We start from the raw sequence: 16,864 nt of genomic DNA on the forward strand, positions 1-16,864 counted from the left end.
TGGCAGAAAGCCGGCGCTCTGGGATCGTTGGTCCATAGCCTAGCTCTCCCTCCCGGCAGCAATAACCCGCGGCCAGGGCTGACGAGACCTTCTTCTGCGACTACCGCAGGAACGCGGCTCGAAGCGACCCCCTTTGCCTCGCACCGGAGGCGCCCCCAACGTCTGCCCGACCACAGTGCATCCCACTTCAGGGGCGGGCTCTGCAGGTCGGGCGGGGCGGGGCCGGTGGCGCTGATTGGCCGGAACTCTCGGGCTTGGGGTTTCCCGGCCCCGCCCCGCCGCCCCATTACTGGCCGCCTAGACGACGTCGCGCTCCCCTCAGCCAGGGAGGCCGCCCGCTGGCCGGTCCCGCGCTACTCCGCGGGAGGGGCCGAGCCCGTGTTCCTCCTCCCTACCGGTCCCATCCTTAAAGCACGAGTTCCGACGCCCCGCCTGTTGGAGCGGGCGCCGGGATCGGGACAGCGAACCGCCGGGGCAGGCCAGGGCCTACCGAGGAGGGCCTGAGACCACGGAGCAGCCGCGGCTGGCACGCGAGCGTCTCGGCGTGTGGGAGCTGCGAGGGCAGGGGTCCCGGGCGCCATTGCTGGCCGTCAGAGAGCCGCCCGGACCTCGTCTGCCCTCAGCGGCTCTTCTCCGGCCGAGAGGAGTCGTAGCTTGGGGCCGTCGCCACCCCCCGGCCCGGTGTCGTGAATTGTGTGCCTCATCCACCGCCCGCGTCGGGCCGCCGGGGCCGAGACCATGTTTGACAAGACGCGGCTGCCGTACGTGGCCCTTGATGTGCTCTGCGTGTTGCTGGGTACGTACGCTCCGCCGGCCCGAGGGGCGTGAGCGCGCGAGCTTGGGGTGGGGTGCCCCGGTGGGTACAGGCGTGTGTCTTTCTGGGAGGGGACTCGCGGAGACCTGCGGACGGGCGTAGGGGCGGTGTGTGTGCGCCTGACGCGCGCGCCTTTGCTGGGAGAGAGTCGGGGGGCGGCTTCCGCAGCCCGGAGATCCCGCTTTGCAGCCTGCTCTCCGGCCCCCGCGTGGCCCCCTCTGTCTGTCTGTCTCCCGCTGGTGTGCTGAGCCCAGCTCTGCTTGGACGCTGTTCACGCCTTTGCGCTTCGTCCCTTGCTCCTGTCCTCTGTTTCCAGTTCCACTCCCAACCGAGCGGGGTGGGCTCCTCCCCTCTCTGCTGTAGGGAAACCCGGTCACTGGCTTGTCAGGTTCAGTAGCGACACGGGAGGTTTGATTCACTGGGGATTCTCAGTAACAGGCGCCAGTGCCTGGTTTATCTTACTTGTGGGAAGCAGTTTCATTTTTCATCTTTAAAAGGCTAGAACGTTCCTAATTAGAAGGTGTTACACGGTTGTAAATTGTCAGTTTGCAAGTGGGTGTGAGGATGCCAGGTTTCTGCCTATAGGTCTGAAGAAGCTTGCCTTTTTGGGTGTGTGTGTTTGGGTGTGTGTGCGCGCGCGCGCGCCCCAGACCTGTTTCCTTCTCTGTACAGACTTAGCCATGGTGTAGCTTTCCATCTCCAGTGACAGCCCACAAGGAGCACTAGACATTCTTTGGCTGCAGCAGATTTGGCGTTGTCTTTCTTGCGGAACAGTTCATTTCTGGGGCTTCTGGTTGCCAGTTGCTTCTTTCTCTTGGCAAGAAAGAATTGAAGTCACCTGGATAAGGGATAGGCGTTAGAAGGAAATTTTCACCTTTTAAATATGTATTTTGTAAAGCAGTATGTTACGAACTATTTAGACGTTATTAAAAACAAACGAACAAGATCTGATTGAGGTTTGAGTAGCCCTAGTCAAGTATGGAAGTACTGGCAACTTCTTTGGCTGGGGGATCTGTGAGTTGAGAATCCTAGCTGCAGGTGTGCATAATGGCTTTTCACTGATAAATTCCCCAGGTTTGAATCCCGTATTCCACCTGCCTGCCTCAAAGCTGACCAGTTCGGCTCTTGCAGTCTTGCTCATTTCTTAGAAATTCTTTTACCTCTTCTTTGAGGTGAAATCCCTTTTTATTATTTATGAAATATCCTTATTGTTGACCAGGATACTTCCTGTAGAGCTCCACAGTGAATTTTTGGAGTTTAGGAAGGCGAAACAATTGTTTTGGAACACTGTAGAAACGCAAGGAATTCTTTCATATGTCAAGATATACTAATAACTACATTAAATATATTGAAATTTATTTACATTGAAAGGTTTATCTGTGGTAAAGATGTTAAATTTTATTTTGGTTTTAGATTTGTCTTTTAATTCCAGTGTAGTTAAAAAAACAGTATTAGTTTCAGGTGTGCAGTATAGTGACTCAACAATTCTATATATGACTCCGTGCTCATCAAAGTAAGTGTACTCTTAATCCCCTTCACCTGCTTCACCCATTTCCCCACCCACCTCCCCTCTAGTAAGATGTGCAATTTTAAAATGTACTTTAACTCATACTCACTGTCAATAGGGCTTTATCCAGCTTCATTTGTATTTTAGAGAAGGGAGAGGAAAATGTTTGGTTAGAAGTAATTTTGATAATTCTAATATATTGGATAATACCCTGTCATTGCTGCATATTGTGTACTCTCAGAATTATGTATCAACTTCCTCTTCTCCTACCTTGTGAGAGTTATTAATTTATAAAACAAATGTCAGGTTTTTTCTGTGGGCCAAGCACTGTACTAGGACAAATGAAACATAATACTGCTTTAAGGTAGCTAAAGCTAATATTAATAACCACAAAGTCATAAGGTAGACCTATGTTTTGTTTGTATGTTTTTAAATTTATCTATAATGGAGAAACCTGTACTGCAGTACAGTTTTATAAATTATAAGTTCTTCTTGTCTGTGTTTTCAACATGATGCAAATAGCACATAATTTTACTATAGAGGTAAGAAAAATTTTATTGCTACATTGCTACATTGACTGGACAGTTGTAGGATTTATGATGGCTTTCAAAAAGATAAAATTGTGTTTTTTTTTATTTTAAATGTCTTTTGTGGTTTTGGAAAAACTTGCTTTGGGGACTTACGGATTAAGTATGTTTTAGAAAAAGATACCTCATCTATTTGAAACATGTTTTATCTGTTACTGTATTACTCAAGATTCTTTTAAAGTAATTCAGAAGACTTTCATGATGGGCCCAGCATTCCCTTTTTTTAAATAGAAAATGAAGTACTGACTTATTTTAATTGGGTATATAAGATGACATTAGATTTAGCATTATCAATTCTCCACTACAAACAGCAATGAAAGAGAACAGTGGGGGAGGAGATAAACTTTTTCATGCTGAGTTTTGGAAGGCAATACATTTTGATAGCAAATTCACCTTTTTATTGAAGTGTAGGGGTTATTTTAAATTTGTTTTTTATTCACTTTACTGATAGTAGGAGATTGACAGCCTAAAATTAGGGGTTATCAACTTGGCATTAACTTTATTCTTTTTCTGTGGAGAATATACAGGTAAGAGTTAACTACACCAACAAAAAGATGATTAAACACTTCTTAAGTACAGGGTTATGTGAACGTGATTCATAATTACAATGTGAGTATGTTCCAGGTTCTGTTAATGAACACCCCAACATCATACAGTGTATCCGTTTTAATGTGATGATGTTACATGATTACGTTACATGACTACTTTATAATTTTATGGAGTGTGATGTCTGTTGAAGTGATCATTAAACGTGTTGTGTGTGTGTGTGTGTGTGTGTGTACATTTGTACCCCTCAGTCATCTCTATCACTGTAAAACATGAATTCCTCCATCTGATATACCCAAATGATTAGTTCCTTCAGTGGATGTGGTAAGTTCTTGGAAAAAGAGTGAAAATTTTGAGAGATGGTATGTATTTGAAATGGAGCATAATCCTGACATCTTTATCTGGCTGTTTTGATGATGAGTTCTGTCATTGTAGAAAAGGCTGCATATGAGCATCAGAGCACACAGGAAAAGCTGCTCTATAGGGAATGATAGCAGGCTGGTGTGAAAGAAGCAGTGTTTTTGCCCAGTGTGTTAAATGGTGTCCTGAATAAAACTTACTAGTGTTTAGTTACTGAGAGTCGAGATTTTATCCACCATGGCATAAGGCTGCCAGTTAGTGGACACTGAGTCCACTCATTGATTCAATGCACATTGATTGAAGGCTGATTCTGCCAGGTCCATGTTAGGTGCTAGCGATACAAAGATGAGTAAGACAATCCTTGCCCTAAAGGAGATCAGGGTCTAATGAAGAACAAACAAACAGGTTATAGTACATCATGATAAGCATAATAATAGAGATATGGAATAAATGCCCTTTGAGTATGGAGAAGGGAGTTGTCTTAGACCTGATCCATTATAAATAAATGGTTTGTTTGTTTATCCTTCGTGATGTAGAAGTGACAAAAGTTTCCTGGACTATTTCTTAGAATCTTTTTTTTCCCCTCCCCAACTTGATGAGAGGCAGTAGGGACCCAAGTTAAGTACCCTATGTTTATGACTTTTTTTGTAGACCGTCCCGTGGTGTCTAGAAGATTTAGGTGGGGGGCGCCTGGGTGGCACAGCGGTTGGGCATCTGCCTTCGGCTCAGGGCGTGATCCTGGCGTTGTGGGATCGAGCCCCACATCAGGCTCTTCTGCTATGAGCCTGCTTCTTCCTCTCCCACTCCCCCTGCTTGTGTTCCCTCTCTCGCTGGCTGTCTCTATCTCTGTCGAATAAATAAATAAAATCTTTAAAAAAAAAAAAAAGATTTAGGTGGAACTGGAAGAACTTTTTGTGTGCTTGTGTTTTGCTGTGTGGCAGTCATTTAGAATACCTGTTAGGCTCCATATTCTCGTCTGCCCCTCCAGCTCTGTTCTCTACCTTGCTCTGTGATCTAGGAGGCAGATAAATTGTATGGGCTGTATCAACTGACCTCTTACTTTATGGTTTCTGTTTGGTTTTGGCTGGTGGTACATCAGTAGGGGGCCTGGAAGAGTCCGTTCTCTCCTGCTGGATTTGTGTTGCTAGAGCTGTTCTATGGTTTTGTGAGTAGGTCACAGCTTCTTTTCAATGGCCCTCTCTGTCGTCCAGCTCCAGGTACAGGTCTTTCTGGGTTCTGATAACCCCTTATTTCCGCCGTTAGGTCTAATGATGATAATGGCCTCCTGATGTTGGTAGCTTGGGAGTACTCCACCATGCCTTGCTACTTTCCCTAAATCCTGCCTGTAATTATAAAGACGGTTCCTTCATTAAATTCTTTTGAATACTTTTTTTGACTGTGTTTGTGGGTTTGTTTGTTTTTGCTTGGGACCCTCCTAACAACATACATATCCAAAACACATTTGAGGTAGCTTCCCTTTCTGCACTTAACACCATTTACAGCTGCTCTTTATAGCAGGTGGAGACAGAAGCTCATGGGCTCCAATGCTGGCTTTCTTAGAAGGGAGGTTGGTCATAGTTTCCTTAGCAAGCTCCAAATATGGTATCACTATTATGCCAAAACAGAGTCAATAGATTAAGAATAAAATCTGGCAGGAAAAAAACTGGCAGCCTATAGTAGGTGTTTATAGAATCCCTGTTACTTGTTCTTCCTCAGTACTTACCTTAAATACTGATACCATGTGTTGTTGCTATGATACTGACATCATTCTGCCCCTGAAGTATTACCCCTGAGGAGTGGTCCCTTCCCTCTCATTTGGGCCTGTTTCTCGAGGAAAAACAATCAAGTATTCAGTGAAGATTCTCATTTGCTAAATAGTCTGCAACATTTTGTGCCTTCCCTTTTTTTTTTAAATGTTTTTTTATTATGTTAGTCACCATACAGGACATCCCTGGTTTTTGATGTAAAGTTCGATGATTCATTAGTTGCATATAACACCCAGTGCACCATGCAATACGTGCTCTCCTTACTACCCATCACCAGCCTATCCCATTCCCCCACCCCCCTCCCCTCTGAAGCCCTCAGTTTGTTTCTCAGAGTCCATAGTCTCTCATGCTTCATTCCCCCTTCTGATTACCCCCCTTTCTTTATCTCTTTCTTCCCCTACCGATCTTCCTAGTTCTTATGTTCCATAGATGAGAGAAATCATATAATTGTCTCTCTCTGCTTGACTTATTTCACTTAGCATTATCTCCTCCAGTGCCGTCCATGTTGCAGCAAATGTTGAGAATTCGTTCTTTCTAATAGCTGAGTAATATTCCATTGTATATATGGACCACAACTTCTTAATCCAGTCATCTGTTGAAGGGCATCTTGGTTCCTTCCACAATTTAGCTATTGTGGACAATGCTGCTATGAACATTGGGGTGCATATGGCCCTCCTCTTTTTTTCTAAATATTCTTTCCTTTTTTTCTAACATTTATTCGTTCATTCATTCATTATTGAACATGTATTTGTTTAATATCTGCTAGGTGCTTGGCATTGTGTTGGATGCTGAAGATAAAAATAAGTAAATCAATACATAATGCTTATCTTGATTGCTAGCCATTTCATCCTCCATTAACTTTTATTAAGCAAACTTGTTTTAGTTCTGATGAAAGTTTACTGGGTTTCTCTTTTTTATATAACTTTTCTCTTTCTTCCAAACCACAGTGAGAGGGAAGGGATCTTAGAAAATGAACAAAAATTTGTTAAGCTGGCATATTCTTGGGTTAGACTGGAGTCCTGTTGCAGGCTTTTTCTACCTTTAAGTGGCCAGTTTTGAATGAAAGCAGAGGCCTGTGAGAAAATGCTACTGTTTGGCTCCAGTTGGCTTTATACAGTTGAGTTTTAACTTAAACTTACCTTGCTTGGAATGAAGTATGGAAATGTTTAGAGAATGTTCTTCTCTATAGATTTTATGAAATGTAAATTCTTCCTTTGTATTCACTTTGAGTTACATCCTTTTGGAAACTCATGGGCATGCTGTGGATCTTGATTAATCTTTTTCTTGTTTAGTCATTTTTGGCTGAGCTCTACCAGTTTCCTATCTGCTCAGCTTGGGGAATTATTCAGATTCTTGTGGATAAGAAATTGAAGTTTAGGGGTGCCTGGGTAGCGCAGTCGTTAAAGCGTCTGCCTTCAGCTCAGGGCGTGATCCCGGCGTTCCAGGATCGAGTCCCACATCGGGCTCCTCTGCTAGGAGCCTGCTTCTTCCTCTCTCACTCGCCTGCTCTGTTCCCTCTCTCGCTGGCTGTCTCTCTGTCACATAAATAAATAAAAAAAATCTTTAAAAAAAAATTGAAGTTTAAATTGTTGTTTATCCTACTAAAAGAAGTTGGAAGAAAGTCACTAAACTCTCAGATTTTAAGTAATCCAGTTAAAAGGTAGCTTCCATTTTATAGAAAGGTATTTGGAATGTTAATTGTCCACTTCCTCCTAATTTAGGTGACTTAGTTCAACATTTGGGGTAGAAATATACAATCTGTGTGATAAGCTAGTTAGGGATTATATGGACACTGTTTTGTCTCTCTTACTCTGTTTACAAAGCACCCACCATTCAGAGAGTATGAACAGTGGTTACAAGTAGCTTTCTTCTTCCATCCTTATTTATTTACCTTATTTTTCATTTTTATAATTTTTCCCCATTCTCCTGCTTTCCATCTTCCCTTCAACCTTCTTGCTGTCTAGGTTTAAAACCCAGGTGGCTTAAACAGAGTTGTTGGTTTTTTTGTTTTTGTTTTTTTCTGAAACTAGTCTAAAATTGGGAATGACTTGTTCTTTATAAACTGTAGTTTTTCTTTAAAATAATAGGTAGTGGTGGACTAGTCTAGTGATGGACTCTTGATCTAAATTGCTTAGGTCACATTTCACTTCCTCTCTTTACTAGCCGTGTGACCTTGGGCAGTTTTCTTCTTTGCGCCTCTTTTCCTAATAAAAGTACCTACTTTATATGGTTGTTGCGAGGCTTAAGTGAGTCAATATGTAAAGAGCTTAGAGCAGTGCCTTGCACTTAATGTGCATGATATGTTTGTCAAGTAAAATTAATCCTCTCTAATCCTACCAGCTATAACATAATTTTAGTAGAAATATCAACTAGTTTTGTGTTAGGGACAAAAACACTCACAAACTTTGAAATGTTTCCCATAAATACTCATGGAATGTCTTTGAAGCTTATAGAGCATCTTGAAATAGTAGTGTTGTATCAGGCATGTGTAAAAACCACATATACGATCTCCAAGTGATGGTAATACCAGCAGTGGTAGAAATTGGTCTGTGTAGGTCTGTGTTAGAAAGTAATTAAACAAATGGAAAAACTATACATTCATAAATCCTTAATTTCAGCTTAATCAAGAAAATGGAGTTAGTTATACTCTATGTCACCTTCACTATTTTTAGTGCCCAGGCCGTGGGAATGGTCACTGCTCACACAAGAAATGAACTTCATTTAAAAAAAATTTTTGAATGACCTTAATTGTACATCCTTTTTGTAAATTCTATTATTTGAATTCTCTGCAAGTAAGTAGACAGCAAAGAAAAAACTGTTGTGTAATACTTCTCCATACCCTCTACTCCCTCTTACTCACTTCTCCATACCCTCTTTTCCCTCTTACTCTTGTTTTTTTTTTTTTCCAACCAGATATTTATTTCGATGTATCTTAATCTGAAATTGTGTTTTTGGTTTGTGTGTGTGAGAAGAATGCTAGGTTTTTTAAATATTTGACTTTGCATTATCTTTATTTATGGGAGCATCCATTATGTGTTTAATACAATGTTAGGAGCTGTAAATATCATTGTGAACAAGATAATGTCTTTAAACTAATCTTTAAGACCATTACAGATGTTTGTAAATGCCACAAAAGAATTAAAACAAGGTCAGAAGAGAGTGAGATGGTGGAGGGTGGCGGTCTCAAGGAAGACTTCTCTGAGGAGGGGATATTTGAACTGGCGGTGGAGGAACTGGAGGAAGTTGATTCCAGGTTTGGGGAAGAGCAGGTGTTGAGGGCCAAACAGCGAAGAGCATTTTGTAACAGGAATTGTAACATTTGTAACAGTATGACTGGAATATAGTATGCATCCATGGTATTCACAATAGTGAATTTTGTAACATTTCTAAATGTCAAAATCGGTAATAATAATTGACAGTTGTTTGGTGCTTACTAGGCCCTGTGTGGCCTGTAAAGTCTCTTAACAACTTGATCAGGGAGGGTAGCTTGGTCATGTCCATTCTGTAGTTGATAGAACTGAGACCTAGCATAATTGGGAAGCTCTCCAAATGGAACCCAGCTAAGAAGCGGTATAGACAGGAACTGGGAAATGCATTTTTAAGGATTAAAAGTTTTGAATGTGGATTCACTGGCCCAGATTTAGGAAAGGTGCTAATAAATGGAGAGGTTGAGGAAGGAGAGGTTAGGGAATTAGTTGACTCCCAAAACAATAATTATTTTTAGGTAGCCTAATTGTTTTATGACTATCTGAATTCGATATGATAGGACTTCAGAGTCTATTTCTACTTAACGGTGTTTTGAGCATGTGCCTGCTGTCCAAAGGCAATTTAATTTTTCTTACTCAAACTCCTAATTACAACTAAGAGTTTGCCAGAAGAGTATATAATACTGGAGGATGTAACTAATTTGCCCTGTTTGGTGAAATACCCACAGATTTTTTTTTTTTTTTTCCAGATAGCATTGTCATGGGCATTTCTATGCAGGAAAGGAAGACCTTTGTCCTTCACTGTATTGCATGTGAGTCATGCGTTACAGAGTTCAGAGTCACCTTTGGTAACTCATTCCAGCAGATACAGTTAGAATCTCATGGTTTAGTTCTCAGTTGTCATTGCTTGGATATGTTTCCTGAGTCTTTCTCAGGGTGCGGTGCCTAGGAAAATGACATATAGGAAATGTGTACTGGATGAGCTCTTGAGTTAATTGGCAGCTTGTTAAGCCAGGTTCTACCTTGCCTTTTGGTACATTTGCATCAGCACTAAGAGAGATGGGTTGGCTGCTTAGGTGCTTTAGGGGTAGATGAGGAAAAGCGAAGAAAACTATTATTCACTGAATGCCTGAATGAGCCTTTGGAAAATGTCTTACGTAAACTCATGCAATCATCACAAAACTCTGAGGTTTTAGCTTCATTTTATGTCATAGCATGGAATACAAAAATGGGTAGAAAAATAAAACAAAAGCCATGGATCTCAAGTAGCTCTTACTTACTGTGGAAGACAGACTTATAAGAAACAGTGACAATACTGTATGGTAAGTTGAGTGCCTGATAGGTTCTAGCTTTGAAGTTACTAAGAGTGAGTGAGACAGGCTCTCCATCCTGGAGAGGTACATAGAGCCTTGTAACTGGAGATCAGCAGGTATGTTAATGAAGTCTATCTATATTTCAAAATGATTTCTCCTGAAATGATTGCTTTTACTTTCCAGCAGAGATAACGTATTTGGGAGCATTACTTTTGGCTAGTGCTAAATTCTGTAAATCCTGCAGACAGTTCAGGCCCCATCTGTATTACTGGGTGAAGACACAGGAGGTGGGTGCTTAGAAAGTGTGTGGCACGTGGTAGGCATTTAAATATTTGCAACATGAATGTATAGGCAATGTATTTGAGTCAGCCCCTCTTCCAGGGTTTGAGTTTTAGCTCCATTTATTACTAACTCTATGATGTTGGGCAGGTCACTTCAATTCTGAGTTTCATCATCTAATGAGGAAAAAAATGCTAATAGTGCATTCTTCATATTGCTGTGAAATTAGATGAGATAATGTATGAGGCAATGTATATGGAGTGTTTAGCAAGGTGAAGTGTTTAGCATAGTCCTGGCCCATGCTGTTGTTACCATTATTAAATTAATAAGCCAATTTGGTACTACTGACCCAGTCTGTTATTCAAATTTGATGTCACATGGTAGTGACTTTTTTTTTTTTTTTAGAACATTAGTTAGTGTAGTTCTAGTTTTGTCTTAAAGAGCATTGAGATAGGAATTTGTTTGGTATTTCATTTTTTAGTGCCCAGATCATTTTGGGAAATGTTTCAATTACTTTTAACCTATTTCTTTCTGGGATCAGATACCTCAGTAAGATCTTCTGATTTTACTTCTAGGTGAACAGTATTCCCACAGCTCATAGGCAAGTACCCAAATGAATGTTTATGGTTGGAGGGAGAGTAGTAAAATAGAAATAGGTGTGTGAGCTAGTAATGGCATGGTATGGCTAGTGGTAACTTCTCTTAGTTCTCAGTTCCTAAAACATGAAGGTTTTATGTCTTAAATATAAACTGGTCAAGAGCTAACTTGTAGTTCACGTTGAAAGAGCTAAACATAACCTGTTTTCATCATAACTTCTTTGATCAGTAAGAATTTATCCTTTCTTCTTTCCATAGAGTTTAAGAAGCAGATGTATATAATGGCCGCACCCATCTGCAGTGTTCTGGGATAGCCCAATTTTAGTTAATAGCCTTCTGCATAAAGGCAGTTTGTTAAATGTATAACTAAATGTAATTAAGAGTCATACTTCTATAATATTAACTTTAAAACTATTATTAAAAAACATAATTTTTCAAGCGACATCCCAATTCGATTTAGAAAATATACCTAACATAACATAGCATAACATAGTTAGGCAATGTAACAGAAGCAAGTGACTTTTTACTTTTTTTTTTTTAAAAGGCATGGATAAGAGAAAGGGATTTTAAATGGGCTCCTTTCCAAATATTTATTGTTTCTGACCCAGTGGTCGAGTTGGCGAAAATGTTTTTTAAATTGTGATGTTATCAAAACTTGTTAGGCAGGTTATGGGTAATATTCAACTTTATAGCTAGTGTTGGATATCTACATCAATACTAACTTTATGTACCACAGTATGAATGAGATTCTAAGTGCTGCCATTGAAGGTAGCCTAATTATGAACCAAATGTAGTAACAAGTAAATTACCTTTATGGAGATGTTTTTGCATGGACTTTCCCCCTTGCTTAGGATTTGATGTCATGGAGTTTTTCCAGTGAGTGCAGTTTCTCTATGTGACTATTTAAATAGTTCAAAGTATGATCTAGTAGTGAAAGCAGTTGGCTTGGAAGTCAAATTCTGGTCTTCTGCTATTGTCAGTGATCACATGGTCAGGATCTCATGGGCTACACTTTTATTCATGTGTAATTTATAATGAGAATAATATCTGCTTGCATGTATCTCAGCATCATAGTGGTAACAAACCTTGCTTATTAAGAAGAGTCAGTTGCTGCAGAATATATTACAGCAGTTGACACCAGTGGACTCACAGTAGGAAGAGAGGGCACATAGTATACAAGGGGGTGTTTTGAGCAACTGGAACAGACGTATAGGTGATAAATTATAAGTCTAGTCTGGCCTAGAATGGGGTGAATGTTGTCAGCAGAAAGTAGGAAAAAGCTGAAAAGGGTTTAGGAATGTTTAGGTTTAGGAGGTAGTGATGGGTCCTGATACAAAGTAATACAAAGTAATACAGGCCCCCTGCTTGAGTTTTCTCTTTTGCCATACTTAGGTACACAATTTTATCAGTGACCCAAGTGGCTCATGAAATCTTGCAAGTAGTTTGTTATTCCTGTATCAGTCATACTGTGAGAAATGGGAACTTGTGCTACCTTGAAAAGCCAAAGCAAAACATAATTTGGTCAGACTGAAATTTCAGTGAAGGGAGATAGAGCATAGGTGGCTCAGTAGGTTAAGTGTCTGCCTTTGGCTCAGGTCATGATCCCAGGGGCCCGGGATTGAGCCTCACATCGGGCTCCCTGCTCAGCGGGGAGTCTGCTTCTCCCTCTCCCCCCTGCTTGTGCTCTCTTTTCCTCTCTCTCTCTGACAAATTAAAAAAAAAAACAACTTAAAAAAAAAATGTTGGACTGAGAAAGGAGAGTATAGTAGAGAAGATTCCAAGCACAGGCCAGCAGAATCATTTCTGAGAATGGGAAGAGATCAGTTAGGACTATCAGCTGACACACTAATAGCCTAAAATAATAGGTTGTCATGGTTGCCTATGATATGCCAGATGGAGGAAGAATCATCTTGCCAGATATAGGAATAACTTTATTTTTAAAAATAAATTCCCAAGTGTATGTGTGTTGTTCACATCTAACATGGTATATTGAACTCATGACCCTGAGATCAAGAGTCGCATTCTCTATCGACTGAGCCAGCCAGGCACCCCTAGGAATACCATTTTTATATCAATGGTACTGTATAGTAATAGTTGAACTCCTCTTGAAGAACCGTCTTTGCTGAGAACAATAGATTACTTCATACCCTTGTTTTCCAAATAACTGTTACCAAGTATGGTGGAGTTGGGGATGTGGAGCCTGGTAAACTTGATTTCAAAATTCTGCTTTGCTATATATTCTTGATTTGGTTCACACAGTTGGTTATTTAGTCCTGCTCAGCTTCAATTTCTTTACTTGCGTAATGGAGAGAATATGGTCTACATAATAGATTTGTTAGGAATAGATGAAAATCTTTATAAATAAAGCACCTGGTACTTAGTAGGCACTTAACAAACGAATGCTTGCCTGTCTTTTTTCTTGCTTCCCAAGTCGCTGATGTTCATTGTGTAGTTTCAGCATTGTGTGTTTGCCTTTAGCCTTGAGGTAATAATTGGTGGGAATCCTTGCTTCTTCAGCTTATCTTCTGTATAAAATAACTTGAGTAGTACAAACATATGTTTTTTGGGAAAACGGATGTATGATTTGCTACTGCAGTAATCATAACCATTAAGAAAAGAATTTTACAAACTTTTGGCATGTGCGCCTTTAAAAATGTGTGTGTGTGTGTGTGTGTGTGTGTGTGTGTGTGTGTATGTGTGTGTGTTTTAAACAAAGCTTACTAATTTAGATATGCCACTTTGGTGACTTCCTGCCAAAGTAAGCATTTTTATGTTTTTCTTCTGAGACTCATCTTAGTATAACTTTATTTTAGTTTTTGGACCCTTGCCAGTTGGCATAATTTCAGACTAGACATGATGGATCCACATAAATACTTCTAAGATTTATGTTATACAATACATTTTTTATTGGGTGGGGTATGTGAACTGTTCAATGTAGTTGAGGTTTCAGGTCTGGATTTTATTTAGTAGTTTATTTAAAATTTTTGATTTGTAGTTTTGATTCTTGAGTTATTTCTTACTCATATTTTGAGCACTGAGAGAACTAATTTTGTGAAACAAGTTATTCTGATTTCTTTTGTACAACTTAAGTTACTAAAGCAATCTCCTGAAAGGTTTTTAAATCTGCCCCCAACCACCAGTATACACCACCTTTTAAGAGAGTGTTATGAATACACTTTTCTAGAAGATGACTCTCCTAGAAATTTTAGAAGGTTATCAGTTTGCCAGCTTTATTCTTTGGAATATAGGTCTTCCCACTGCTTGGGAGAAGTTGTTATTCTTTGGAATACAGGTCTTCCCACTGCTTGGGAGAAGTTCTCTTGACCAGCTACTGATAAGAGAGACTTTGTTGGTTAAGCGAAGCTTGTGGATGGGATTGCTGAGACCAGAAGACTCATTCAGAGAGAGAAGTAACTTAACCAGGTGTTCTCATCTGGATACATGGCGCTTTGTTTTAAAAGCTTAAATAATACCCAGATAGAACCCTATAGGTCATAATTTCTTTAAAGACTAAATAAACTCTTGAAAGAGGAACCTCTTGAAAGAGAAATCTTTCCCTTGATTCACTATCCTACATTGTTTTATGAAATTTGTTGGCTATTGAGAAGCCTTTGAAGAAAGCTATCTGAAGTACATATAGTTGATAATTTGATGAAATCTTGTGTATATGTTGATAGATTTTCCAAGTTAAAAAGTACTTTTTCGCTAGAGGCAGTAGGCACAGGAGAAAGATCAGGGAATAAGTACTAATTAAGCTCTCTTAACATGCCAGGTGTTATGGTAGGCACATTACTAGGCTCTTAGTTTACAACTGTTCTGGAAGGTATATAAATAGTATTTTTTTGCGTTCACCATATGAGGAAATCGAGCTCAGATAGGTAAGTAATTTGCCCATGCTCACGTAAGTTTAGTAACGGGCAGAATGCAAGAAGTAAACTCAGGTGGAAAGTCCCAACTGTACGCAGGACCTTACCCTGTCACACCAAAGGAAAGATTTCGGGAGTAGCTAAATGGGAGCTAGAGTAGCAAGTAGATGTTAGCAAGGTGGAAGTTGGGGTCTTTGTGTAGAGTGTGGCAGGAGGTTTGGAATAGGTGTGGGGAATAGAGAAATGTGATATGAGGCCTAAGTCAAGAGTAAAATTCTCTCTTTTGACATACAGTTCTATGAATTTACACAATTTACGCTTTAGAGTCATGTAACTACTACACAAGCTAAAGAACTCATCTATTACCCCAAGCAGATTCCCTCCTGATGCTCTTTTGTAGTCAACTCCTCCCACATCCTACATCTCTGGCAACCACTGATTGGTTCTCTATCCTGTAAAGTCATATAAATGAAATCATGCAGTATGTAGCCTTTTGAGTCTGGCTTCTTCACTTAGCATAATGCATTTCTAATTAGGCAGCCATTAATGATGTAAATGTTACTGTACAATTTTGCTACAGTTTTTGGCCTTGAGCTCTCAAAATGCTTTTATCATCCCCAATTTGTTTCATGTAAACAGAATTTTTTTTTGGCTGAGAAATGATTATAGTTACAGCTTGAAATATCAAAGAAGCCCAAAATAGATACCTGATAAGTACACAGAGAAGAAAGGAAAATAGAAAAAAATTAGCTGTCTCTCCCCACACCCTATTACGTCAGCCATCTCTTTGCCTTTTGCCCATAGAAATCTGCATGGAAAGTGTGCTACTGACTGTGACCTTTGCCATCTTGAAAAAGAAAGGGAACAGCTGTTACCATGAGAGGGTGGAAGGAATTAATGTTGTTCCTCGCCAGTTGGCACTGTGTGCCTTTTGGGCAGGGAAGAACAGGTGACCAACTTCTTTTTATTTTTGTTAGCGTATAAATAAATAGGCTGTGTGTGTGTGTGTGTGTGTGTGTGTGTGTATGTATGTGTGTCCCCGCAAGAATCTGAGTCCATATTAAAATAACCTGCCCTTATAGTCCTGGATTTTTTTTTTTTCAAAAAAAGCTGTTTAAATATATACACACATTTATTTTGTGTGTCTTAATGAGCTAAGAGACTCCAAGGTTGAGTATATTATAGGTCATTATTGACAGAAAAGCACAAAAAGTAAAATCCTTCTTTGGTAAATGTCATTTATATCCAAACTGCCTTTTCTCCCCTTTGTCCCAACTTAAATACAGAACAAAAAAACCCAGTAAGATAACTAAGTACTTTTTATAGTAAAACCATCAGCCACAGAGATGTGGTCACTTCAAGCTGGTGACTAGAGTGCAGGTGTCTGTAAAAGCTGAGGTTGCTCTGTTCTTTGAACTCTTGCCCCTGGATACTTCACGTACCATCTCTGTGAATCACATCCAAACACGCAGTGTGTTCTAGCACTGACCCCTCCTACCTGGCGCAGGGCTCTTTCTCTCTTCTACCTCTACGTTGCACAAACTCCTCTTCCTGCAGTACAGCTTTTACCAAGCCCTTTCTTGCTCAAGAGCCAGTGTTGGTTTTTCATTTTTTATTGAGACATATCCACACTATTTGCCTGGGACAGAAGATCCTCATGGTGTAGTTTGCTTTGCTCATTCATATTTCTGCTATTTCTCAGTTCTCTACTTGAGTTGGATCATCCCGTGTTTGTTTGTTTGTTTTAATTGTCTGGCGACAGATCGAGCTCAGTGATCAATTTTTAATGCATTTCTAATTCCATTTCCCATTGTAGTTGTTTAGCATTTTAGTCTCTTTATTCCGTTACAATTGTTTTGAATGTTTTTCTGCTCTCTGAAAACCTCCATTTATCCTCTGCTTTCTGATTTTTTAGCAAATGTTACTGTTTTCCACTTCATTTTTTAAAAAGATTTATTTTAGAGAGAGCATGAGCAGGAGGGGCAGAGGGAGAGGTAGAATCTGAAGCAGACTCCATGCTAAGC

General features: G+C 40.1%; 1 protein-coding gene across 3 annotated transcripts in view; it reads left to right on the forward strand.

Annotated features, from left to right (window-relative positions):
- The first annotated feature begins 297 nt into the window (after positions 1-297).
- Positions 298-16,864, forward strand: part of PLPP1 (phospholipid phosphatase 1) — a 93,004-nt gene continuing 76,437 nt past the window's right edge. The window contains exon 1 of one of the 3 annotated variants that reach the window (XM_045794334.2): positions 298-796. In XM_045794334.2, the coding sequence (XP_045650290.1) occupies positions 739-796 (58 nt within the window). In that variant the 5' untranslated portion in view covers positions 298-738. The remainder of the gene's footprint in view (positions 797-16,864) is intronic. The other 2 variants (XM_045794335.2, XM_087862146.1) reach the window with 2 other exon arrangements.

Source organism: Ursus americanus, chromosome 5, assembly GCF_024610735.1.
Source record: "Ursus americanus isolate L20-20 chromosome 5, mUrsAme1.1.p, whole genome shotgun sequence".
Taxonomy (NCBI): domain Eukaryota; kingdom Metazoa; phylum Chordata; class Mammalia; order Carnivora; family Ursidae; genus Ursus; species Ursus americanus.